Here is a 27,597-nt window from a genome sequence, read left to right as displayed (position 1 = left end):
GATTGGCCACCAGGCTCAAACAATCCTCACCAGAATCCAACCAAGCAATGACCCCAGGGAAACAATTCTCCAAAGACATTCCACATGGGAAAAACAAGGAGCAGAAACAGAAATTGTTTTCTCTTTCTTCTCTCTGTGCTCCTCTATGAAAAAATCCTGAGAGAGAGAAGAATGTGCCTGCCACACTGTGGTGTTGGACACGTTGTTTGTTCTGTCTGAATGAGGTCTCTTGACTCCAAACTGAGGAGAGCAGCACACCCCTGCCTCACACGGGGTAAGGGCTGCGAGGTTCTGGGGCTGAGCACTGCAGCCAGCCGTGGGCTGCCGTGGCATCCCAGGGTGTTTATCCCGAGTCAGAGCTCGGGTTCAGAGGGAATGTGTGATCTGCAGAGTGTCTCTGCTGGAGCTGGTTCTAATTAGTCATTTTTATGAGCTCCAGAGTCAGACAAAAATGAGGAGCCCTCCCCTTGTGTAGTTTCCTGTTTGCTGGGTGCATGTAAAAGAGATCTGGCCCTGATGTATGTTAATAATGAGCTGATAATGTAAGCCAGCTGAGAGATGTGGAGTTAGTCTGGTGTGCTGCCAAGCAGGAGGTGAAAGTTCAGGAACTGACTCATGTTGCCAAGACCTGGTCCTGTGGAGAAGGTCTGCTCATTAATAGATTGAGTTTCTCATTAGGGCTACAGAGCATATGCTTACAGCTTTTGGGTTGCAGGCTGAAACCCAATCCCAGTAAAAGCCTGCTGAACAGAGAGGCAGATTTACTGGTAAATAAAGGATTAAAGGAACACTTGGCAGGACTGTTGGACTGGAAACCTGACTGGCCTTTGAAGATTTCTCCATATTGTAGGTCCTTCCCTTTAAATTTATACCAAGAAGAGACGTGTTCTGCTCTTTACCACGCAGCCCAGAGGGCAGGGGCTTTCCATAGTCTGCTCTGTATCCAGCAAGGGTAGAAGATATTAATATCTGCCTTCTAAATCAATGCATGGTATTGCCTTCAAAGTAAAACCTCCCGTGTGAGTTGTTAGCTCAGAGGAGCCTGGTGCAAGCAAGGCTTCCCTCCCACACCCCCCTTGCTTGGAGGCCTTGTCTGCACAGAGAACAAGACTCTGCATTAGTTTTCAGAGCAAGCAGCTCAGCATTTACAGCATCTCTAAAACTACTCTTGTTCTCTTTGGTTTTTTTGAGTGAGAGTCTCCAGCAAACAGGCACCACTGCCTGCTTGGGTTACAGCCTGTGATGTTCATTACAGCTGGCCGTGAATGGACTTCATACTTGGCTAAACAGCTTTAGCAAACTGAACTGCAGACAGGTTTAAATAGACTTGCAAAGGGGAAAAAATACATGTATAGCAGTCCAAAAGCCCTGCAGCTGACAAGAGTGCTAATACAGTACTTTGGGAATTCAGGGTGGCATTGGCTTTATATTTCTTTATTGAAGGAAAAATGATCCCTATGAAAGTTTTGGTGAAGAATGTGGGTGATGTAATGGCTCTTGTACCACTCTGCCTTAGCTGGCAGGGGTTACCTGGGGAGACAAGGAGCCAAAAGGAGCTGCAGGAGAGGCTTGGAAGCTGGTCAGGATGGCCAGTTTCCTTTTCTTGTCATGAAGTGGAGTCATTGCTTTGTTAGCTAATGAAGGAGACTAAACTGCAGGAGTGGAGAGAGCCCTGAATTCTATCGAACCCCTCTTCCAGCAGAAGGGTTTCCTTTGTTCCTGCCTGCCCAGAAGCCACAGGCATCTTTAATCATTGCAGAAATCCTATTGTCCAGATGCAATAGCCATGCTAGACACAGCTTTAGTGCAGCCAGATGTCTGCCAGCAGCACAGTTACAGCAGGGAGAGGGTGCCCGGCTTGTGCCTCGCTCAGATGTGGCCAGTCAGGCTGAGAGTCAGTTCAGGAGTTGGATTTACAGCAGTTTATCCTGCAGAAATGAGCTGTGCTCGTGAGTGTATGCACAAATACATGTTTTATCTGTGCTTGTGCATGCAGCACGTTGCCTTGTGATGGTGCACACTACTGGGGTTACACAAAGAACTGTATTATTTCTTTTACATGAATAAGAACGAGCAGAAAGATTTTTTTCCTAACTCCAAAGCCTCTACTGAATATCACAGACCAAGATGTGGTTGTGGAGTCCACCAGGAACTGAGATTCACGTTAGTGATGGAATTCCTGCAGCAGAGAGGCTCTCCTAAGAAAGGGGATGAGCAGCTGGGCTCCAGCTTGGCTCAGTGTGGATCACAGTGGGCAGGGTGTTTGTGTCACCAGAGCGGTGTCACAGCTCCTGCCTGGCCCTGGGCACGGAGTCACAGCCAGGTGACAATGGGGACAGCCAGGCCCTACAGCCTCCTCAGCCCTGAGTGTCCTTGCTGTGCCAGCACCTCGCTGCCAGTGGAGCCCAGGACTCCTGGTGAAACCAGCTTTTATTCAGCTGTCACCCCATCCCCTGCTCCAGGCTCTGCCACCAGAGCTGCTGCTGGCAGCAAAGCCAGCAGGGTGGGAGTGTGGACAGCAGACATTGCATTGAGACATCTCTGGCCAGACACATCAGCCCCTCTGTCCCTTAGAGGGCAGATAAAAACACTCCTAATGCTTAATAACATAAATTTGGAGGGGATCTTATGTAAACATATTCAGTGAGCCCTCATTAATTTCCCTTTGGAGCCAGGCTGAATGAAGATGAGCTTCAAAGAAAGGAAGAAATTAAATTTGTTGTTAAGGACTGCACATGTTGGAGAAATTGCAGGAGGCACTGTGTGTTTTTAGCTGTGTGAATTAGGGATTTGTGGCAGGGACATGGGGGAGGAGGAAGGTTTGGAAGTTATATTGGGAAAGGATAAAAATAGTGCTTACAAAATGTATAGCAGGGCTCTATTGCATTGATTTGCTGGGAGCTCTCAGTGATTCTTGAGCACAGCAGCACTTTAGGAGCACGACACATTCAACCTCTTAAAAAGATGGTGCAAGTCATTTGCTCTGTGCAGTTTTGTGCTGCTCAGCATAACAAACTGGCATCCATCATTGTCATTTGTCTTTGCCAATGACTTTAAGGACACTTGAGAAGCAACAGGAAGGTAGGATTCTGCTTTCCACCCGCTCCAGAAAACACAGAATTACTCTGTTGTGCCTTCAGAGCTGCACAGGCCAGCTTTGCCTCTGGCATTAATGCCCTCCCCAAAGCTGCAGCAGACTGTTGCTCTGCTTTGAACATAAACTGGATCCAGCTCTTGTCCTCATCTTAGGCATCTTTATCTCTGGCTTCTGAATGTACTCCTTTTATATGATCTTCATCTTGGAAAGCAGAACTTGGTCTCATTGGCTTCCTCATCCTAATTCCAGATCTGGAATTGCCAGAAGTGTTCTCCCAGACACTTTCCTCAGGGATGGCACTGATGGAGTGTTTTGGTTTGGCCCTTCCTGGGCAGGTTTTAGCAAGGCATTAGAGCAAATAAAAGATTTTAGAGAGCGACTTCTCAGCCATCTTCTCTGCCTTAAAAACAGAATTAAAACCACGTGTTCATCATTCTTCTGCTGTATTTTTCTCACTGTGATTTAGCATTCTGTCAGGTCTGCTTGTGTTCCTCTGGAAGATTCCCTCTTCTGGATCTCATTTGTCCTTTTGTAGTTTTGCCTTTCCCCTTCTCACTGCCAACACCACAACCACTTTGTTCTCCCTGTCGTTTCTGGTGTGGCTAAACTGGGAAGAAGAGATGCCAGAAGGGCTGAAGTTGGGGGCTGGGGCTTGAGGAGCCCCTTCCCTCCTGCTTCTGCCCCTCAGTACCAGGGCTCACCAAACAGCACCCTGTGGCTGCTAGGGAGAGCTGGGCTGCTCCCACAAAGCTTTTGAGTCAGGACAGGATCCTTGAGAGCCAGAATTTGGGGGCTGGGGAGTCGCTGCTCACCCCGAGACCCACAGTGGCCTTTGCTCTCTTAGCAGCAGCCAGGGCACCTTAAAAACAACCCTTGGAGGTGCTGGGAGCACAAAGACACCAGTGCTCCAGCCACCCCTTTTGATTAATCCCTGGGAAAGAAGGTGTTTAACCAGATAAATTTCCGCTTGGTTTCTGTCCTGCTGCTCTTCTGGAATGATGAGTTGCTTTGTGCTCTGTGACAAAGAATTACTTGGAGGTTAAAGGTGACGCCGAGTTCATTTCCCCAGCAGGCAGGGCTGTCCCCCACCCCCTCAGCCTCGTTTCTCAATTAATCTTCTCATAAATCCTCATTGCAGTTTTGAAATGGAGATGATTAGCAGGGTTGTAGCCAGGATATTGGGATATTCTGGCATGGTTTAAATCACAGTTTGCATACAAGCAACATGCAAGTATTAAGAATGTGCATGCATTGTATCTGTTAGTGTTCCAAATTCTTCCATGAAGGAGAGGAGGAGAAAGTAAGGAAGGATAATTGGCTGCTTTATTCTTAAATGAATTTTCATATAAATAATAAACTTTTTTTTTTCAAGAAGCAATTAAAAATATTTTTGGGTCATTACTGGCATAGCACATGGTGATTTTCCTGTCTTTTATGAAACTTTATTGATTTATACCAGTGGTGAAACTTCCTTGAGAGTGGAATTCTGCAACAGTTAATGCTGATCCAAGTCAGTACTTCCAGGGCCTTTCATTCCCCATGATTTTGATGTTTTACACCGAATTTGCAGATTCCAGGAGACGCCAGGCAGAGGAGGTTGAGGCTCTTGGTTCCCACTCGGAAAAGCTGACAGACTAGAGTCTAATCTTGGCAGCATTTGCTGCCTTGCCGTGCCAAGTTCCCTCCAGCAGTGAGGCTCTCACATCCCCTTACCTTCGTGCCTTGGTGCTTTCACCTGCTGCCCACGCCGTGCCACTGTCCCTGCTCCTGTCTGGTGTCTGTGCTTAGCTTTGGGAGAACCTCCTGGAAGGCTCAGTGTCACTGCCCGAGTTCCCTGCCTGCATAGTGGGAAAAATGACTGCAGCTGTTGGATATTGAGGTGGGATGAGAGGTCTGAGGGGGTTTATTCCCAGCAGAGCCAGGACCCTGGCAATACCAGCCCTGAGAAGTGTGTTGCCAGTTAGGAACTTATCAAGATGTGTGCTAAAAGTGCTTTACAGACCCCAGGGAAAGCCTGGCTCGGGTCTGATTGTAAGAAACCCCTTTTTCTTTTTCAGCCTTGGAATTACTCACTGCCAGGTTACACCTGGCTCTTTGAGTAATATCCCCTGTACCTGTGTAATGCAGATTCCAGTGGAGGCTGGGTCTCAGTGTGGGGCAATGTGAGATGAAGTCCTGTTGTGAGATAAAGTCCTGTTGTTCATGTTGCTGGCTGGCTTTATTTTTCATTAGTACCTATTTACAAGAAAAAAAAATACTCTTTTTCTTTCTGGATGGTAAGGGGAAGAACATTGTAATTCATTTATTGAGTCCCCTTGTGCTCCTTCTATGCTTTTGTAGCTGAAAGCTTCATCCTATGCAGGTCTGAGCTCTTTGGTACTCTTGGTTCTTGTTGGTTTTCATAGCAGGCAAGAGTGCTGAGCAAATTGCCCCATTGAGGCTCTAGGACCCTAATCTCTCTTTAAACAAGGAGCTGTGCAAAGCAATTCAGTGTCTAAACAGAGGAGTGAGTGCCTATCAGCATCTGACAGAGACTTTAACAGCAGTGGAAAGCACAGAGCTATTAAAAACTGGAGAAGGAGACACAGGACAAGTAATTGATTCATTGCCAAGGCCAGAACTTGTTCAAGTTTGTAACTTACATCTTGCATATTCCCATTTTTATGACACTTGAGAACTTTGAAAGAAAAACAAACCCAACTAACTGTGATATTCGTGTATTTCAATCATTATGGCATTCTGGCCAAACTTTAAAATGTTGTGGAGGCTTTGGTGAGCCATCCTGTAAGGCTAAATTTGATACATGCCCTGCAGAGAAGTGTCTTTCACAGAATTGAACTGCCATGAAAATTAGGCTTCTTCAGCTGCGTGTCTTCTGTGGAAGATGAGCAGTCCAGGTCTCTGAAAAGGTACTGCTGGAGGTAGAAAACACCGACCACACTGTCTGCTTTCCCCCACTCTCTCACTGCCACTGGGTTGTTTTTGCCTGCTTTAAAGACCAGAAAAAAAAAACCCAGACAGAGACAGTGTTTTACTTGGCCTTTTGTGTGATGAACTCAACGTGGTTTTGACTCGCAAGTCAATCAAACTGAATGATAGCTTCTCTCATGTCACCGCCACAGAGCCTGGCTTGCAGAGGTTTCCTGTGGCTACCATGTGTTTCTGATGGAGCTGGCAATAAACTCCAGTGCCCTGAATCCTCCTCTTCTCTCCAGCTATCAGATGGGATTGGCTGAAGTGCTCTGTGCTTTGTGCTTGCAGTGCTGCCACAATGGATGGTGCAGAACCGTGGAGTCTGCCACAATGAGGCCGGCAGGGCTGCGGGGAAAGGCCAGCCTGTGACATTTTGCCCACGGTGTGCTGCTCACAGGACACTTGACATTTGCAGCCTCTGGCCAGCACAAAACCTGAATAGTGTCTGTATAGAAGTTTTCCAACCCTTTTCTCTTAACAGGAGCTTTCATTAGTGGGAATTGGAGTTCCAGGTATTTATCTTGGATTGCACGCAGCAAACTGGCTTAAATAGGTCAGATGGCCTCAGCAGTGGAGACAATTGGGAATGGCAGCCCTGGGAAGGGGGAGTGATTCCGGAAATCTTCACTGACCTTTGCATGTACACTGTTGTTTTACAGACTCTTAAGGTCATCAGCCAGTCTGAGAAAACCATTTATAGATTTCAGCCCTGAATGTCAGGCAGTCTTTGACTACTGCAGCTCTGTGAGCAGAGGGTCAGAGAGAAGACAGACCTGTTATAAAAGAATATCTTGGTATTTTGCAGCCAAAGGGTGGCGTGTACAGAACTGCAAAAAACATTGGAGGCTGTTATTAAAATATTGGAAATGCATTTCTGATGTGCAGTTTTCTGAGAGTTCTGTGTTTCCAAAATAGACTTTAAAGCTTCTCTTTCCTGTTGGTGAAAAGGCTGTGTGCCTCACAAGCAGCTATTTGTGGTTTATACACGTGTCTGTTGTGTTGGTAATCCTGAGGAAAATGGAACAACCTGACAGATGTTGGATAAGGCTTTAGAATGCAGAGGTCTAATCCTGGGTTCTAATCGATGCAACTAAAACAAGGAGTTTTACATGTGGTTAATGACACTGCTCTGGATGGGCTGCACGGCAGTGCCAGCATTCTGACCACCCTTTTAATTCTGGGAGAGTTCCCTGGCAATGAGCTCTAGCATCTAACCATGCTCTGTTTGAAGGGTTGTTTTATCCACTTGGAGTTGCCATCATTTCGTTTTGGTGACCATCCCGTTGCTTTTGTGTTTTCAAGGAGTGCAGAGGTTGCTGGTGTACCTTTGTTCAGTCCTTGCTTTAGGTGCTTGTCGTGTTCTGGCAGCTCTGCAATGCCACTGTTCTGCCTCTGCTGGAGAAGAATGGGGCAAGTGTTCACTTCTGTACTAAATCCAGGATTGTCTGCAGAACTTCAGTGAAGGTTTGATCTGTGGTAATGTACAAAGGATAAATTCATTAAGGATATACTCTCAAAATGGGAGAGAAGTCTATTTAATAGAATATTATCCAGTTTTTCATGTAACAATATACTGAATGAATGAAGTTAATCTCTCCCACTGAAATAAAATAGGAAATTTGTTCACAATAACTGATTATAATGTCTGTCTCCCAACAATCTTTGCAATGGGGTTTAATTGAGCTCTGCTCTAGGCTAAATAAGACTGTGTCCGTATCTGGGTTTAAAATATGTCTGGTTGGTTACCAGACTCTGTACTCCCATGTATGTGAATAGGAGTATCCCATTTCAGCTTCATCTGCAAAGTCCTGCAGGTACAAACCTATCCTTGGACTTCAACTTCAGTTTAGGGAACTCTGGATTCAAAAAAGAACAGCTAAAATGATTTTGTTAGCATTAATTTTGTTTGATGAAATTGCCCTCTCCAGGTGCTCGCAGAATATTTGATAATGGGCTGCAATCTCCCTCAAATGTTTGCTCTGTGGATTTCTTTGCCAGATTTGTTTGCAGATTTTATTTTTAGCTTCACAAATTGGTCATCATAAGCGTTTGACACTTGACATTGCCTGTGTGCAATTAGTCCAGGAGTCCCTGTGACCCCTCAGAGGATGGGGAGGCAGCTCTGATGGGCACACGTGAGGAACTGTGGCTTCTGCACCTACCCAGCTGATGTTTTGGAATGCTCACAGAATTCAGCTTTTAAGCCAGAAGGGAGTGTGAGTCTGCAGTTACCCCTGTAACTTGTGCAGAGAAAAACGTGCCTGTCAGGGGGGAATCCAGTCTGGATGTGAAGACATGGACGAGCTGTTGCTCCCTTTGTTGCTATATTTCATCAACCTCACAGTTCAAAATCTGCTCCATATCCTGAGTCTGAGCTTGTTTGGTTTAAGATTCCACTCAGCCTTTCCATCAGCAAATTTTCCTATTTCTAGAAGGTAAGAAATGGGAACTTGGAGGGGATGAGAGTACAGCTAAGGTCATCCTGAGGTCTAAGTGAATGTATTTGCTGAGCTCTAGTTCTGAGCAAAACATTGCTACAAAGATTTCATACACTGTGAAGTCACTAAGTGTGACTGAATGTGCTGCTGGCACAGAAAATTAAGGGAAAATGAACCAGCAAACAGAGCTGTTGACATTTTGAGGTGAAGGAAACATTTGTGCTGATTGAAGTGAATCTTCCCTAGTTTCATTGTGTTCTGCAGTTCCTGAGCTGGAATATGTGATTTGCTCTGCAGCAGCAGGGCAGGTTTGTAGGGGAAGATGGAGTCAGAAGAGAACTTAAGGATGAGGATTTTGTGAGGGCATGGTTTGTGTCAGGTGCTCATCTGGGTGCAGGGGCAGGTGGGAATGGGTGTCCATGGAAGGAACAGGGATGACTATTACAGCATTTGCAGGATTTTAGGTGGTGCTGGTGCTGTGAATAATATTAGGGTTTGTTTCTTAAAACTCTGTGGCATGGAAGTGGAACAAAAATTAAAATCAATATGGTGCAGCATTCAGTGATAGCTGGGTTCAGGAATGGAGGAAAGGTAGTGGTAAAGCTGTTGGAAAAAGGAGGGAGAAGATCCTGCCTTACAAGTTATGGAATTCTTGGTGGGCACTCCAGCTGTGCTGCTGTTCTGGGGTTCCAGGGGAACACACAGGCACAGGAATCTCTTCAGCTCTTTTCCTCTGGCTTGTCTCCTGCAAGGGGCAGTTATCAATGTGTCTCTGAGGCCCAGACGAGGTGCAGGGAAGGCTCCTCTGCGTGGGCAGATGTCTTCTGCTCCTCACTGGCTTCCCTGGCCCAGAACCTTCTGGCTGAGGGGACAGGCAGATGGTTGCCTTGAAGGCTCAGTGGCTCATCCAACATCAAACACTGAAGATCCGTGGCCATTGGCCAGTAATCTCCCACCCACGAGCTAAACCCTTAATTCCCTGCCCAAAAAAGTCACTTCAAACCAACCTCATGAAGGAGCAACTCCAAGATATTAAGCTTTTTTGACTGTTCCAGGGAATCCAGCACCCAGGGCTCCAGCTCCATGTGAAATACCCCAAAAGAAAATTCCTCTTATGCTGGAATCCAAGAAATAATAAGAATAAAACAGATCAGAAGCCCCTGTTTCCCATCCAGTGAGCTCACTGGGTTGCAGGAATTTGAGCTGCTCTGTCACACTGGAGCCAGTGATGTGCTTAGCAGATGCCTGCTTGAGTTCAGATGAAGTGCTGCAGAGGCATATGATGCCAGAAGAAGGATTAAAAAGTCACCAGGCTGTTACAAAGAAGAAATAATTACTTGTAAGCCTTTGCTTTTGTTCTTGGCTAATACTGGCTTTGTTTGATGGTTGTTAACCTCTTCCATGCAGGCCATCATCCTTGGGCAGCCGTGACTGCTCTTGGGTGATGGAAAGGGGTAAAGCATTTTAAAATGCAAAAATCTGTTCCCAGAGCACCTGAAAGCACTGACAGGCAGAGCTGCTTTTTAAAAATTACTTTTTCAGGTAGATAAAGTAAACACCGCTTAATGGTTATTTAAAATAATAACTTGTGGTGTGAAACTCAGGAAAACCCATGGCATCTTGTTTAAATAGATTCTCTGATAAATTAAAGAACTTTGAAACTGAGCTGATCAAGCATACAGAAGTGTTCTCTGGAAATGCTGGTAATTAATTATACCAGGATGTGAAAGTTATTGGGTAGAGATGAAGAGAATAGAACAAATCCCTTAAGTGATGGCCTGCAGTTGCTGATGCATGGTGTTGGTATTCTAAAAATAAAATGGACAATTTTAACTACCAGTTTTATCAGTAAAAGGCTTAAAGTGCTTAAATAAATTGTCTAAAGTACAGCCTTCCGTATAGAAATATAGGAATCCATTATGTATGGTATGAAAGTGGGTGGAAATCTTTAGACTGCAATAAAAAAAAAGTGAAGCTTTTTTTCCTTTCTGCTGTCAGTCTGGCCACATGGGTTTTGCTGTTTGTGTTCAGCTTCTTAAGGCAAAAGTTGCATGACTGTTTTTCTTTATATTGGGCCAAGTCCTGCATACCTCCTGCATGTGATTAACCCAGGATAAATGAAGTGCCTGCAAAAATGAGCCCACTGTCTGTCTGAGGATATTGTGCTGCAGCAAAAGTCCTGGGAATTGCACAAAAACAGCTGCTAAGTCTCAAGCTTAGATCCTGACCCACAACCCTTTGAAATCACAGGACTTGTCTCTGCAGCCTGCTGAGTTTATTTCTGATTTGTGGGGCTCTGTCGAAGGCAGGGATTCCTTCAGGGGCAGTGGGGCCGTGTCTGGAGAACCCCTGGTCATGGAAACCCTTCAGAAAACTTGTGAGCTCAAACCAATCCACGCTTCCCTTCTCCAGATGTTTCTGTGCTTCCCCAAGCACAGCCCTGCCCTCTGGTCCCACAGGGCTCCTGGCTGAGCAGGACACAGAAGAGAGAAATTCTTGTTAGTCACCAAGTCAAATCCAGTAGCCAGACTGGCCTCCAGGAGATTCTTGTCTAGCAAGCCAGCTGTTTGAATGGAAAAGAACGTTGGCATCTGTCACGCAGGATGTCAGTGGCTGCAGGGAGGTGAGCAGATCCCAGCAGGCTCATCCAGGGTGGGTGAAGGGCCTCAGAGAGGAAACTCCAGAGAAATCTCTAGGTTTTCCTCTTCCCTTGAAAGGTCCATGGTCCAAAGTGGATCTTCCTTGCATTCCTTTTAGAAGGGTTAGAGCACTTAGGGGTGGAAGCCTGACAGACTCAGGTAAGGGAAATCAATCAGCTCAGGAGGTGGCATTTGTAAAATCTTTTCCAGCAGAATTAAACTGTGTGCCACGGGTTGGAGCCTTGCAGGGCTGTAACAGTGGGCTAAACGGATGTTTTATGTTTTAAATGTGATTCTGCCTGTCAGAGAGGGTGTTGTGCTGGTAATTCATTGTTTCTTTTCCTTTTTTTACCGTTTTGTTAAAATTTCTGTCCAGTCATGGCATTTTGCTCAGTTACGAGAACAGTTCCATGGTGGTGCATGAATTAAACATGAGTGAACACATCTTAATTCCTTATTTCAAATTTATGGCTGCTGTCCTGTGAGAGTTCTGATTTCCCCGTCCTCTACATTTGTCTCCTTCTTTTCTTAATTACCTCACACCTGCTTCCCAAAGCTCTTCCCTTCCCTGCACTCTGGCATTGCACGCTCCACAGGACTGCAGTGGGGTTGTCTGTCAGCAGCCATTTGGTGTCATGACAGGTATCGATTGTTTATTCATTACTTGAAAACATTTAATTAAATTTGACTGCATAATTAGCACGTTAGCAGCCAGACATGCCAGGGCAGCAAATGTGACTTGCAGAAATCCCCAGGCTGCAGCCCTCTGTGAGGAAGGTGGTAAGACAAGTGTCTCTGTGGGGTGTTGTGGGATCCTCAGGTGTTCCTGAGTTCCAGACAAATCTCTGCATTCTGTGTTGTCCTTGTGGTTACCTTTATTCTTTAAAGAGCTGAACCTACACAGGGCCTTAAATCCTGATTCTGATGGGATTCCCTGAGAACCCTGGAACTGAGGGCAAGCTCTGTTTTCTCAATGCTCAAGAAGTCCAGCACTAGATGTGTTTACCTTCTGTACCTATGGCCAAGGCCTCCAGCAGGAGTTAAGGAGAGGGGTTGTAAGCTCTATGACATAACCAACATGTATTTGAGCTCCTCTCCACTGTTACCTACCCTAATTTAGTCAATACATTTTGCCTTTCAGCAGTGTGTTGTTAATCTTAACAGGAAAACATTTAGGTCAAAAGGGATCTGATGTTCAGCTGAAGCTTGAAATTGGCCAGCACGTGCTGGTTCTCTCTGTGCATCTTACATATTAGTGCTTGAAATACTTCTGGGTTGTGATGCCCATCTGCATTTAAAGAACTTAGGAAATTGTCAGTATTTTACCACAGAGATATGGACTTTAGTGCCAGAAACAGTAATACAAGAGCAAGGTTACCTGACAGGGAGAGTGAAGTGGTTGTGTGAGAGTCCTTAGAAAAGCAGTTTCTTTGCACCTAGAAGAAAAGCTCCCTTTGGTCCTGCAGGGCTGGTGACTAGCAGCCCTGGGGCTGTTGGTCATTGGTTCTCCTGACATGCTGCATTTTATTTTCTTCTGCAAATGCATTAGCAGAAAAGAATTATTTGTATCTAAACACGTAGCTACCCTGTAAATGTTCTTTTAATGGAATAATGTTTGTCCCTAACTTACCAGGTGGCTCCACTGAAGTTGAGCTAAGTGTCCCCTTTGAGTCCATAAGCAGACTTTGACTAACTCACCTTTTCTTTTATCAGTGACAGAGTGTCGAGGGGTCTTGGACAATAATCAGCGGTTTTCTTCATTACCAACGTACCTACCTGTGAGCTATCGGCTCTTCAACACCGAGACATCTTTCTTCCTCAAAGAAGCCAACCAGGACTTGATGAGAAATTCCAGTTTGCAGTCCAGGGTGGAGTCATTCTTCCCATACAAAGCCAAGAGGCCGCCTGTGTTAAACGCCAGCTACGGACCCTTCTCCGTGGAGCAAGCAGTGCCCCAGGACCTCATGCTGACTTCCAGCTCTTTTGGATCCGCCAACAAGTTCACTTACAACTGGAAGCTTCAGGCCTACATCATGAGCACCAAGATCTACCTGAGCAAGCCCAGGGTGCAGGTGCTGTTCTACATCGTGGGCAGGGACTGGGACGAGTACAGCCCGGCGGAGCGGCTGCCCTGCCTGCGCGTGTTCGCCTTCCGCGAGACGCGCGAGGTGCGCGGCAGCTGCCGCCTCGGCGGCGACCTGGGGCTCTGCGTGGCGCAGCTGGAGCTGCTGCCCAGCTGGTTCAACCCGCCCACGGTGCTCACGGGCCGGAAGAAGCCGGCGGAGCAGCTGGAGGGGAGCCCCGTGGAGCTCTACTACACGGTGCAGCCCGGCGACGAGAAGGGCGAGTGCACGGCCGAGGATATCCGCAAGGGCAACGCCATCCGGCCCGGCAAGGATGGCGCGGACGAAGCCGTGTCCCACCTGCAGAGGATTGGCTCTGTCAGCCTCTACCGGGGCCAGGAGGCCTCCCAGCTCACGGAGCTGCGGCTGGACAGCAACGTCGTGGTGTGGCTGCCCTCCAAGCCCGTCAAACAAGGGGAGGTCGTGAATGTTTACGTGACAATTGCCAACAATTCCACGGTGGATCAGTTCGTTCTCAGGTAAGGCCGGGCGTGTTTCTGACGCGGCGACACGCGAGGATGTTGGGGACATGGGATGTGAATCTCAGCTGATTGGAAGCTGATCCCCACTGAAGGTTGCTCCTAGTCACTGAAATGCCTTATTTTCCTCTTTGCATGCTGTGAGGAGGATTGAAAGCCCCCGTGGCGGGGAGGTTTGTAGCGTGTCTGCCGTGCCGTTTGTCACAGGCCCAGGGTGTGCAGCGAGGTACAGAACTGCTGCTTTAGCGGGGCCGTTTCTGTGCCGTGACAGACGGGCAAGGCATCACAAAGCTTCTCTGCTTTATGGCGCTTTTAAAATCAGGTTTTTATTGCACAGGCATGGAGTTTGAATGTAGAAAAACTTCAATTACCTGCTTTTCTGTAAGTGTTCTGGCAGAGCTTGCCTCTCCCACACACAGAGCGGTTTTGTTAGGAGAGCTCTGTAGGGAGGGTTTAACTATCCACTTGCAGTTAAGCAGTGTTTGTCTTTGGCAGCACATTTGTCCCTTAAATAAAGCCCAAGGTGTTTGATATTGCTGCTGCCTGTAAGGGACTGTTAGAAGTGAGTGCCATTATTTTGGACAGGAGTGGGAACAGAGGAACTGCCTTACTGGGTCAGATCACTTCCCTTTTATTTTCATTTTTAGCTGTTTCCCTACCGATCAGATGAAAATCCTTTGAGGATGACAAAGACTGGGAAACTTGGTAATCACTGAAAAATTTGATGTATCTTTTTTTAACTTGTTACCAGGCTTTAAATTCAGTGGAAATTTCCACGGTGATAAGCAACAATTGCTCTCTAAAGCCTCAGGGAATCAGTTTCCCAAAAGATTCTGCACATGAAAGAATTTATTTCTAAGGCTTATATGAATTAGATTAATACATAGTTGACAACCACCGAGGAGAATAGCCTTTAGAACAGGAAGTGTCGCTTGGCAGATAAAAGGCTTTTATTTGAAAAAAGGGGGATTTTAGTCATCCCAGAACCGTTGTGGTGTTTGCAGCTTTGGTTAAATTGGCGAGATAATCTCCCAGACACCTGTTTACTGAGTGAAACCTCTGTGCTAGAAGTATTTTCTGATGTTGCTACTTCCCTTCTATTGAAAATCCCTTTACTCAAAGTAGTAGAAGCAGAATACTTTTGCACGTAACAAACATAGCAGTGGTGAAAGAAGAAATCCAGAGGCAGTGAGCTGGGTGTTTGTTGGGTGAATGGGAGTGGGGATCACTCTCTGAAGGTCCTTGTCACTGTCTTTATTTTCCTGAAAAGCGAGTTGAAGAATAACAAGCTTGTTGAAATCTGGGGCTGCATTTCTTTGCTCAGAAATGAGTCTGGCTGAGAGGTGCAGGAGACAGAGGTGGGAATGTGGGATGTTGGTAGTTGCCTGCGTGACTTGCTGTTACAGACAGAGAAGATTGGCTTCAGTTTTGGGAACATTTATCTGGAATGCACAGTCTGACACAGGTTGGTGTGTTGGTGGTTCTGTGCCAGCACAAATGCAGAGCTCAGGCTGTGTTCTCTTGCTGAAAAAACCCTTTTGGTGGAAAGATGATTTGCATTTTTGCTTAACATTACTTTGAACCAGATGTAGGAGCACAAGAGACTGAAAAACTAAGGGTTTTGGTTTTTTTTTTTTTTAAAGTGGCTCTTTCTTCCTTCCGGAGGGGATGGGCAGGTGGTCGTTGTCCTCAGGTGTGGTACAGGGCTGCCTGCCTCTGGAAATCAGCCCTGTGCAGGGTGCTTCTCTCCACAGCCAAGGCAAGAAAATGAGTGTGAGGTGTTCCAAAGCAGTCACGGGTTTGAAATCTCACAGGCACGGTGGGCTCGTGGATCTGTGCAGCTGCCAGGGCACGAAATGGGAGCTTTGCTTGAGGTGTACAGGAGGGGAGCTCCATGTAAAGGAAATGAGGTGGTTTTTACTGCTTTCCTGCCAGTGCAGGGGGAGGGACAGCTGACCCTGCTGGCAGAGGCTGTGTGGGACCATCCCACCAGTTGTGAACTCTGTTCTGTTGGTTGTAGAGGTTCTTCCAGTGGCACCGATGCCTGGAGAGGCTCCCTGGAACAGAGGCTGGACAGAGTTAAAGGAATAAAGCAGGGATTTACTAAAAGGCCTTCAAAGGATGCACCTTGGGCAGTGCAAGAGCCCAGCCGTGGCTCCATCCAAGGTGGATGGCATGTCATGAGTTTTCACACTTTTATAAGTTTTGGTCCATTTCTGTTAATTGGGGTTAATTGCCCAATCCCAGCTCCAGGTTGTGCAGTCCCACCCTCCCAGGTTGCTCTCCTCCATCCCCTGCTGTTTGCACTTTTTGGGCTGAAGCTGTCACAGTGTCCTTGGTTCTGGGGCTGGAAAAGGATTGTTGTGTGTGCCTGAGCTGTGAGGAGAGCTGCTGGCACTTTGTATGGAGTTCAGAAATACACACTAATGCAGTGCAGAGTCTGGAAGATATGAGAGCTACAATTTAAGGCATCAGCAGAGAGCTGGTGAAAGGCTGGCAAAGCCAAGTGGAGCTTCCCATTCTGTGGTGGGAATCCGATGTCTTCAGTGCAACTTCTGTGGTGTGGAAGGGATGGAGTGTGAGCCAGGAACCCGTGGAGTGTCTGTGTCTGCAAAAAGAGCCCAGAGAGCAGAGCAGCCAGGGAACAGCAGTGCATATGCTGGGCCTGCCCAGGGGCCCCTTTAACCTTCTCTGTGGCCATTTGCCTGCTTGGAGAGAGCTGTGTGCTCTCATCCTCTTGGGTTCCCAGCAGAGCAAGCCCTACATCCTATGACATGCACTCACATTTAATCATCCTAAAGAAAAACACACCGCACATTATCCCCGGGCACAGTGGGCTTGTTTATTTTCTGCTCCTTGTATATTATTCATTGAGGTATTGCAACGTGCAGCGCTGAAGCAAACAGCATGTGATCATTGCTTGGGGGGTGGGAAATAATAGCTACAAATCTTCTCTGGCAAAAGGGAAGCAGACTGGTCTAAATGACCTCATAGCCACAAATCACAGCAATTGAAAGTGTGGTCTTAAATTGTGTCTTCATTCAGAATGCCGGTACTGTATGTGTGAATTTATCCATGTCCTTAAATTGTCTTAATTGAGAATCCTGGTACTGTATCTATGAATTTATCAGTGTTCTTAAATTGTGTCTTAATGCAGAATGCTGGTACTGTATCTGTGCATTTATCCATATTCTTAAATCGTGTCTTCATTCAGAGTCCTGGTACTGTATGTGTGAAGTTATCCATGCCCTTAAATTATCTTCAGTCAGAATGCTGGTACTGTATCTGTGCATTTATCAGCCCAGGAGCACCAGTAAAGTGCAGGAGGATGACTGGTGTGGCAGGGAGTGAGGTGGGCTGTGCAGGGTAGTGCATTAATGCCGTAGGAGCGCTGTGTGGATGAACACAGCTCCTCCTTTCTTGCACCCAATGAGCACAGGACTGTTGTGGGGACAGTCCAAACCATCCTGAGAGGTTGGAGGCCCTGTTCCTGTCCTGCTGTGTCACCTCTGGTAGGTCTTTACAGGCATTTTCTACCTGCAAAACAGAAAATGCAAACAGTTGGTCAGCATCACCCTTGGGAGCATTCAGCCCTTTTACTGCAGGACTTGGATTTCCTCTCATGGAAGGGGTTTCAGGTTTGCCTTATGTTATCAACAATAATATGAATGGGAAAATCTTGATAAAAGAGCTTAAGGAATAGAGAAAGGGGAGGAAAATATTGTCCTGCTTTTCTACCACTGGATCTCTGGGCTCCCAAAAGAGAGGTGAATTGCACTTGCTGCTGATGGTACAGTAAGGAAAATTACTGTTACCTCTAGCAGTTCGTAAAGTATGAACGGAAGGAAAGACGTGTCAGTACAGGAAAGAAAATAAAAAAAAAAAAAACCAGCAATTTTTAAAATGAAGATCATTGAGGTCTTGTGTCCTTCCCAGAGCTGCCACAAATTGTTACCACTGACTTTGGCAGAGCTACCAGGACTGATTGTCACTCTCCAAGTGCTGTTACACTCTTCTCTAATGCATCATTTTGGGTGTGCTGTCTGTGAGCATTAGAAGGCAAAATCCTTAGGGCAGGACCCTGTTCTTGACTGCTCTGCTGAGCCCTCACACCCAGCAGGCTGCAGAAAAGGGAAAGCATCATAACCAAACTGAAAAGAAGGTGTTCTCGTGGGGTTGACTTCCAGAAGGGGACATGTAACTGGATGTGATTGCTGGGCACTTGAAGGTAAGGAGCAGACTGGGGAGGGATGAGCTGGAGGCAGCAGGCAGCTCTGAAAAGGCTGTCCTGTGTGCACTGCTGTGTTTGCTCTGGAGCTCGAGATACTTCTCCAGGTACTCACCACAAAAAAAAAGGATCCTGCCAGCTGTTTCTCATGCCATGTTGTGGCACCTTTGACTTGGCACAGCTCTGGTACAGCACAGGGCCAAGCAGAAGGGGTGGGAGTGCTGAGTGCTTTGTGTCACTCTGCTGGGCAGCAGATCAGCTCTGACTCACTCTGCAAGGTGCTGAACCAGCACATAACCTGATTTACAGGAGCTATTGAGCGGGATAAGTAAAGAGAAAGGGGATGAAGTTGTTACATCCTGATTAGAGAAAAGAAGTGTAACACTGGAGTGATTTTTTCTTCCCTTCAGGCTTCTTATTAGAGATTTTGCAGTGCAGCTCGCTGCACCTGGAAGGATGTAGGTTTTAATCAGTGCTGCCTTTGTCCAGCAAACAAATCAACCCAACACGATGGATAATTAGGAGTAATAATAAATCTACAAAGTGGATAAAGATAAATGCAGTGAGGAAAGCTATTAAACACACGAGCTGGGACAGCTTTTACATTTCAGTGCCTAATGAGTATTGACAGCAGAGCTGTGTTGGGTGGTGCTGGCAACAGCTGAAGGACCTGGAGGAGGATGCACGTGAAGAGCAGCACCAGAGGTAGGAAAGGTTGTTATGGTCATAACATCTGTGTAAGTGCTTGGGAATCTCAAGGTAAAAAGACATTTTGGAGGAATTGGTCACGAAAAAGGGGCATCTTCTACACTAACTCTGCCTGTTCTGCATGAGAGACCTGTTTGAGCCTCCCCAGGGAGTAAATCTCTTCCAGGAGCTTGGCACTGCCCTCAGCTGTGCTGAAAAGAACCAAAAATATGAACATTTTCAAGCAGTTACTGTTTGCTTTTAGATATTTTAGATATTTTAGACATTTTCATTTTACCATATGACGAAATAACATTTACTGCCCTGAAATCTGTACTTATTGTTAGTTCATTAGTTCTTGACACTCTGCAGTGTGGTGGCATCATGGCAAACACAAATGACATCACAATGAACTGGAGTTGAAGGTATCAAAGCATGCAAACCTAAACCGGAGCTGGAATCACTCCAAGTTTTGTGTTAACCCAGAATTTGGGATGCATTATGCCCAGGATCTATTTTCCATGGTAAATGGAATGCAGTTTTTCGGCTCTGAGGTGAAGGGTGCTTTTTTTTAACACTGATTCTTATTTAAAACCAGCAGAGCTTGGAGTGAAATGAAGAGAGGCAGAAGAGTTTGGTGGGATGCTCTTCTGGGTGTACATGTCCATCTCCAAATGGCAAGAATTGCAGCAAAACATTCTTCGTGTCCTATGCAGCTTTGCATTGCTTCAATATTGAAGAGTCATTTCACTGCACGAAAGCATTTCAGGTGACATCTGAAGGGAGAGGAGTTTGATCCCCTGGACTTAGTTTTGTTGTCTCATTATTCCGGGTGTATTTTAATTGGAAAATTGAGATATTTTATGGCATTGGTAGAGCCCATAAAGTCAGGTGCTAGTCCAGAGTTGCTCTGCAAAAATGCCCAGAGGTGTGAATTATGACATGAAGGGGTTTTATATATTTCATTGATAAAGGTTTATATACGTCACTGTCTGGCGTTCAGCCTTGTGGAACTTTAAATCTTACTGAATTTTTTTGTTTGTTTTACTTTCCCTTCTGTAGAATGTAGTAACAATTCAGCTACACATCTGCAGTGGAGCAGGTTATTGAAAGAGGAGAACACTGGGGGATTTTGGTTTTAGCAAGTGCTGAGGTACAACAGCACCTTGCAAGTGCTTTGTTGAGATTTCTCCCAAGTAAATTCATAGCAGTGGTGCCATCAGCTTGGATGTTCTGCTCCAGTAAGCAATGGGGGCAGTCTGCTGGAGCACTCCTAATTACCATTTACTAGAGAAGCGACACACCAAAGGGGGAATATTTCCCAGCGTAGCTTTAAAAAGCATTTGTGATGTGAAAAATACTTCTTCAAAGAAGGGAACGTGTTAATGCTATTTTGAGAGAGTGGCATGCGCTCCAGTTTAATTTCATTAGCCCTTAGCAGGCACTTTTCAGGGACATTGGTGTCACACCAGCGGCAGCTGGGTCCTCCAAACTAATGACTTGTTCTCAGAACTGCTAAGCTGGGGAGGAGGATGCCCTTTAAACATCTGAGAAAGGTGCTTCTCACCAGAGCAAGGGACAGGAGGGAAGGGCTCACTGTGGTAGCAACGAGTCTGGTTTAATAAAGTTTTAGAAAGAACTAATAATTAACTGGAAATTGAAGCTACCTAGAAAAGAGAAAACAGGCACTCTCCCCTGGCTCTCTTTAAATGCCTCTGAAAAGCTGCGGTGCCTGAGAAACCTTTTGAACGATTCTCCAACGAAATGTACTCATTAGCAGTGAGAATGAGCGAGGGATTCATTGTTGATGTGTCCCATGCTTTGGAAATCGTTTTGCAGCCAGGGAGCCAGGGGGAGGCTTCAGACCCTGCTGGCATCAGGAGCTGAGCAGGGAAGCCCAGTGCTGCTGAAACCCCTGGAGAGCTCAGCTGAGAGCCTCCCTTCTGCAAACAGCACCCTGCACTTGTAGCGTGCACAGGCCGTGCAGGAATTAACTGAACTGCACCTGCAGAGTGTCCTTTCTCTTGTGGAAGCAGGGATTCCCAAAGTGTGGGTCTGTGGGTTCTCTGAGCCAGCTCCAGGGCAATCTCCACAGGACTGTAAACAAACCTGAACTAGATACAAATGTTTATATATAAATGTATAGATACACGCCTATGTATAAATACATATACACTACATATACCGATATATAAATACTGTATATGCATATATATAAAAAACTGTAAACAAACCTGAACTAGATACAAATATTTATATATAAATGTACAGATACACACCTATGTATAAATACATATACACTATATTTACCGATATATAAATACTGTATATGCATATATATAAAAAAACTGTAAACAAACCTGAACTAGATACAAATATTTATGTATAAATGTATAGATACATGCCTATGTATAAATACATATACACTATATATACCAATATATAAATACTGTATATGCATATTTATAAAACACTGTAAACAAACCTGAACTAGATACAAATATTTATGTATAAATGTATAGATACATGCCTATGTATAAATACATATACACTATATATACCTATATATAAATACATATAACTATATATAAATAAACACATATATAAATGGTGTGTGTATATATATATATAGTGAATATATGTATATTTATAAATATATTCTGTGAGCTGGGTCCCGGGCTATCTCCATGGAAGGGTAAAGAACCTGGAACTATATATAAATGGTTAAATATTAAAAAAATACATATATACTAATATATATAACTATATATATATAAATATATAAAACTGTACATAAATAAATGTATATAACTATACATAAATACAAATATAAACATACACACACACACAAAATGTAAAATGAATTTGGACTTTTGCACTTCAGGCTTGTGTGATTGAAAATTTTCCGTGGAGATGGGGTGAGGCACCGCTGCTTAATAATTCCTGTTTAGGCTGTTAGCTGCTTGTGTGACTCGAGTTACAAGCGTTAATTAAATCCTTGGTTCCCTGCCTAATTAGTGACAGTGGAGGCTCGTTAGAAGATCACAGGGCGTAAAACCCCAGTCCTCCCAAGCCAGCAGTGAGGAGGGAAATGCCACTCGGCTGGGAGTTGGGTTGAGTCAGGAGAATGTTTTGTGGCTGTCCGGAACAAGGCTGTGATCTCCTGGGAATCCTCAGGGTGATCATCTGCCGAGCTGCTGGGTTCCAGGGCCCCTGGAAGCAAGGAAGTGTGTGAGCCTGTGGGTCTGAATGGAAATGAGCATCCCTGAGAAAAAACCGAGGCGTTAAAACCTCGGTGAGTCTGTTCAAGCTGCAGAAGCAGGAGTGACCTGCTGGAGTCATGCTGGGAGGGACAGCAGCAGCCCCCAGCTCAGAGCTTGCAGGGAGGAGGATTTGGGATGGAAGGATGAAGGGGAGGTAATCCAAGAGTAGGGACCCGTGCTAGCAGAGCTGTAAAATCTGATGGGTTTGTTGTTTCATCGGTGCTTGTGGGGCTTATTATTTAAGACAGAAAGTGTCAGATTGATTGAAGTTTCTGTTCTGGCAGAATGCTGCTCCTCACTCACGACAGCGCCGGCACAAAGAAATCACATTGTTTATATGTTCTTGTGGCACTTCACAGTTAAAACTCCCACAGAAGGCACAGGGATCTTGGGAAGTGCTGGTCTGCACTTAGGGGTTAATTTCTACAGAATGCTGAGCTTTCCTATAATCTATAGAATGTTGGACTCCAAGTTTTCCTACCTTTTCCTTTGGGACCCCCTTGGGTGTGTTTCCTGGAAATCCCACCCTGCCCAGGTGTGCTGTTGTGTGTAGTGTTCTCTCGAAAAGCAAACTGCACTTCTGCAGACTCTGAATACACAGAAGAGCTGATTAATTCATAGTTGAGATGCGGCTGGGTTAAAAGGAAATTCAGCTATTTTTTTTTTGTTTGTTTGCCTGGTTCCTGGTGTGTTACAAAGTGTCTGTATTAGCGGAGCTGCCAGGGGGTTAATTTGCACTGGCAGCCTCATCATCTCCAACGACACCGTGTTAGGTTTTCATATTGCTGCTCAGATCAGCAAGACCAGAGAAAGGAGGGCTTGGGAGAGAAGAAAAATGGGGGGAAGCGCTTCAGTCATAGCCCTCTGCATTTTCAGCTGTCAGGCTGCTTAAAAGAATCTCTTTCTCATACAAGCTCCGTGTCTGAGATGTAACCCTTCATTTCCAAAGTGCCACGAGAGCGAGCACTTTGTACAAGACAGGCTCGTTGAGGGGAAGATGTGGCACTTACCAAAACGCAGAGCTTCCTCAACCCCCCCATTAGTTGTTAACCAGAACACATAAACAGGTGTGGGTCATGAATCACAACTTGGTTTTGCAGATGAAAGAGTGTCTGACAGCCCAGACCATAAAGTCATGCTCAGTCTTTCACTCACCCCAGGAGTGCTGGGAAAGAAGTTCAGCCCTACAGGTGATCACTGAGGCAAAAACGTTGTTACTGACCAGCCCGAGGGGTTCCTTATTTGGCATATTGGACATCTGTGGATCCTATTTTGAGGAAATTTTTCCTATGGGTTGCATGGCTGCTTAGTCAGGGCTTTCCTGTGGCTTTTTAAAAGTGAGGTGCTGTGATGGCAATTGCTGGAGTCACTGAGTCACTCGCTGTGCCTGCTCTCTGCAGGTTGTACGGATACCACCGGTAGCAACAAAAATATTTTTCTGCTTGAGGTTATGTCTAGCTTAGAAAAAGCTCTGATTGCACTGAGAATTCTTCCTATGGAAAGGAAGCACCAGCCCACAGTAGGAGCCTGTCACTTAGGAACGGGCCCAAATTTAGTCCTGTGGAAAGTAATGAGAATATTCACAGGCTTTAGGCTACTTTTTATTCCTCTGGATTCCAGACATCCATGAAAGGCCACATTAGCAGCAGCCTCTGATTTTCCCTTCTGTAGCAGCCTGATTACAGTTTTCCAGTAGAAAGGAATGACAAAAGCATTTTTTTTTGGTATGTACCTAGCCACTGTTGGTTGTGTGATGATGACTGTGGACATGTACCCTTGTAATACTGGGTTTTGGGACAGAAGAGGATAAAAGGCTGGTTTTAAAGCTGTAATTGATTTGTGAGGAGAACAGGGCTGGCCTGAGCAGAGGCTCAGGGCAGACACAAGAAAGAGCAGGCAGCGTGTCACAAGTCAGCCGTGGGGACAGGAGTGTCACAGCCCCACAGGTGACATCCCAGCAGTGTTCAAGGAGGTGGCTTTGGGTCCTTGAGACAGGACTTTGGTTTGTGGGAGCATCCTGCTGTCCTCAGGATCCACGAGAGTGGCAATTCCAGGTGGAAGGAGCTCAGCCCCACAGCAGCCTCTGGAGGGAAGCCCCAGCACCTCGGGGCTCAGGTCCCCCAGGGCTGAGCTGGGTGCCACTGCCCTCCCAGCACCTCCCAGTGCCCTTCCTGGGCTGTCAGTGCCCTAAGCCACGCTGTTCAGAGCCCCAGGCAGGATATTGCAGGTGACAGTCCAGCCTGGGCACAGCACGTGAGGAGGATGTGTAACCTCCCCTTTCCAGACTCAAGGGTACTGCTGAAGGATTCTTTTTCTCTTATCTGTCTGAGACAATGCTACTGTAATTTGTACTGGGCAGAAATATTGAGAGAGCTGAATGAAGATTTTATCAGCTGCTTGTAGATAGTGACAGCTGGTTAATGTTAATATCTTCTGAAAGATCTTTAAAGAAATCTTGAATAGTTGTGCAGAAATTAATATGCCTCATCTCTCTTTGTGTTACTGAAGTGGGGCTGTGCTGGCATCTCCAGCCTGCATTCTTTAATTTTCATAGCATGGGCTGATGGGCTCTCTGTCCATTGCTATGGTAACTGCTGCTTTATTTCTTACTCAAAGAAAACATTGACATAAACCCATTGACATAAACCCCACCACAACGTGTCCTTTTTATTCACTGTGCACACCTAATGGATGCCAGAGCTGTGCAAATGTGTCATGATTGTGCTGGATGGAGAGCAGCAAACTGCAGGGCTCCTGCCCTGGTGTGTAACTGGAGTCACCTTTCAGCACACGTGGAATTTTATGTCAGCTGCTTCCACTCTGCTTTTATCCCTGCCCATGTTTGATTAGATTTCAGATACTTCAGGGTGGAAACACTCCCTGGCTGGGTGTTGGGAAGTGCTGTGGGGGAATGGGATCTCACAGCAGATGAGGCGTGTGAACTTTGGTTTTGCTCTTAAACAGCTCCATTTTGAAGTGGAATTGATCCCATGAACTTCTGGCAGTCATTCAAAATCCCTCCCAACCTTTTTGTGAACACTAATGAAGGGAGTAGTGGTTCTTTCCCTGTGTTAGTACTTCTGTTTTGTTGCCTTAAAACCCCCAAATGTCTCATGAAAATCTCTACAAAACTGCAGTAGCCTAAGTCCCCTCCACGAGGTTCTGCTACCCAGTTCCCTCCAGATTGCTGTTCCTCACATCCTCTGAGTGATGCAGGTGCAGAATAAAGTGTTCCCAGTTCCTCCCAGCATGGGCAGCTTGCTTTGAGTCCCCACACCCCTGTGCCACCCCTGCCAGGGACAGCTCTGAGGTCTGGCTCTTTTGAAAGGAAAGATTCTCCTGGAAAAAAGTCTTCCTGCAAGTGTTTGCTAGGGTTTTCCCTGCTCCCTATTAAAATTACCTGATAAGTGTGGCAATTATCTTTTCATCTTAAATAAAAATTAAAAAGAAATAATTAAAAAAATCTGATCATGATGTACAAGAAGAAGCTTGCACGTTCTGTGTTACATTCTGTATGATTTTAGATGGAACCTCATTAAACATCTTTACACCCTCTTAGGTTCATCTCTGTTAACTCTTTCAGGGGTTTCCCGGGAGGAAATGACTCTGTACCACCTTGCACTGAAATCAAGCAGAGTTTAGTGTGACAGAGCATTTTGCTGGAGTGCTGAATTGAAGATGCTGTGCATGGAGAGCAGCGTTTGCAGGGCTGGGGCTGTGAGCTCCAGTCCTGCAGAGCTCTGTGCCCTCGTGTGCAGGGACTCCCTAAATCAGGACTGTGCTTTCTGAAATGCCTCACCCTCAGCTGGGAATGCGCAGTGAAAATTGGTGGAAGGGGTCTAAGTGCTCCCCTGCTTGATAGGGAGATGCTTTTTGTGCCTCTGCAGGGTTATTTTGGTTTAAATATTGCTGGTCCTGCTTTGGGGGGCTCTCCTTTTTCCGTGCCAGGAGCAGAAGGTGTCGTTCTGGGGGTGTCCTGCAGTGTACAGGAGGAGATGGGTTAGGTAAGAGCCACTCTCTTGTTCTCATCTCACAACAGCTCTGTTCTCATCTCCCTAAATGAGGGTGAGTCATGGCCAGATCTCAGCTGGATGCAAGAGCAATTCCAGGGAATGGGAAACGGTCGAGAACTTCTTGTTCTGGGGAGCTCTGCTTGTTCAGAGAGGCAGTGATTGTCCTGTTGTGTTGTGTAATTATATCTGCCTCCACGTATCCCACTGCTGCTCAGTCCTATTATGTGTTCTTAGCTAAGCCCAGGCTATTCAAGGAGGAAATGGAACAGATTCGTGGCAAAAGCAGGTGAAACACCCACGTGTCCTTCTCTGCTCAAAAAACATCAAAAAGGATAAGGAATGTTACTTTGATAATTATTTGAATGCTGCTTAAGGGGCCTCCTGGACTGGTTACATTTGGTCTGTGATTTGCCTTTTCACCAAATACTCAACTGATTCAGCAACATGAAAGAAAGGCATGAGGATTGTGGTAATTGAGTCTTTCCAAATGTAAGAAAATTAGTCAGTTGCATTGAAATTCCCAATTGCCAGTCTGAAGTGTACTTAAGTGTTTGTTTAATGGATAACTGGTTTTACCTTTTATTTGTCTTTTCCAGAAACATAAAAAGGATAGAAAAATAAGAAACGCAAATTGAGTTTAACTCAATCTGAGCATGTTCTTAGTAGCTAAAAAAAAGAAAAACCAGCTATTCTCTGTGTTATATTAGAGCTTCGTTATTCAGAGCAGAAAGAGCCATGTGTGGGAATTCATTTCAGATGGGTATTTTGGACAAAATTGGAATCTGGATTGATTTTTATAGGAAATTCTTAAAATCTGGCCATTTATGCTTTTTAACATCTTCCTAGTGTGTTTCTAAGGCTTAAATCACCTTTAGAGAAAAGTTTCTTGTGAGGCTCCAAATGAGTGCTGCTGACCTGGTGGGTAAAGCTGATTGTGCTGAGTAGTCAGATTTTTTTTCCCCCAGTTTTCATTTCAGTTAAGTTTTTTATTCTGATACAGGTACATTTATGTAAGTGAATAAGTTGGTTGTACTAGAATTTGAGATTTATACCTTTTCCTAAGTGTGTGGTATAGTGTCCAAAATCCAGTGCATCCTTTTGCAGAGCCAAGTGGACTGTTGTTTTCTTGTTTGAGTTGGCTCTTCTTGTTTAATCTGGAGCTGTGCCAAAAACATGAATATTCATGACATTGTTAAACAAGATTTTTATTGAAAATAAAAAATGGATCTGAAGCTTTCATTTGTCATTCTGAGCTCAGCTAGTGAAAGCACTGTGAACAGGCACATTTATCAGGGAGGTTTTCCTGGTGTTTTCTGGGTTTTTTTTTGCTCATTGAGTGAAAATTTGTGAGAGACCAAGAGTATCTCACTGGGCAGTGAGCCTGCTGTTAAGGTATTTCTGTGTACAATGTGAATATAATAGAGATGAAATGTATAAATGAAAATATTTTATATGCTGGATCAAGCAGGAGATGCTTTGACAAGCGTTGAGCCTCAGGGAAGGTGGTGCAAGCAGAGGCCAGATCTAGCAGAGCTAACAAAAGCCAGCGTTCCCTTTCTCCTGGGCTGCTGGTGGTGTTCCCATCCTGGCTGCCCTGCACGCAGGGGCCAGGGCACTCCTTTCCTTGGGATGTGCATTCCCAAGCTCAGAGCTGATT

General features: G+C 45.5%; 1 protein-coding gene across 2 annotated transcripts in view; it reads left to right on the top strand.

Annotated features, from left to right (window-relative positions):
• TMEM132C (transmembrane protein 132C) overlaps positions 1–27,597 on the top strand; it is a 185,796-nt gene that overhangs the window by 43,158 nt on the left and 115,041 nt on the right. Inside the window, exons 1-2 of one of the 2 annotated variants that reach the window (XM_053959880.1) lie at positions 12,382–12,460; positions 12,861–13,749. In XM_053959880.1, coding sequence (XP_053815855.1) covers positions 12,989–13,749 — 761 coding nt within the window. In that variant the 5' untranslated portion in view covers positions 12,382–12,460; positions 12,861–12,988. Of the gene's footprint in view, positions 1–12,381; positions 12,461–12,860; positions 13,750–27,597 lie in introns of those variants that run through there. The other variant, XM_053959881.1, reaches the window with a different exon arrangement.

This window comes from Vidua chalybeata, chromosome 18 (genome assembly GCF_026979565.1).
Source record: "Vidua chalybeata isolate OUT-0048 chromosome 18, bVidCha1 merged haplotype, whole genome shotgun sequence".
Lineage (NCBI taxonomy): Eukaryota > Metazoa > Chordata > Aves > Passeriformes > Viduidae > Vidua > Vidua chalybeata.
This window is presented reverse-complemented; position numbering and strand designations above follow the sequence as displayed.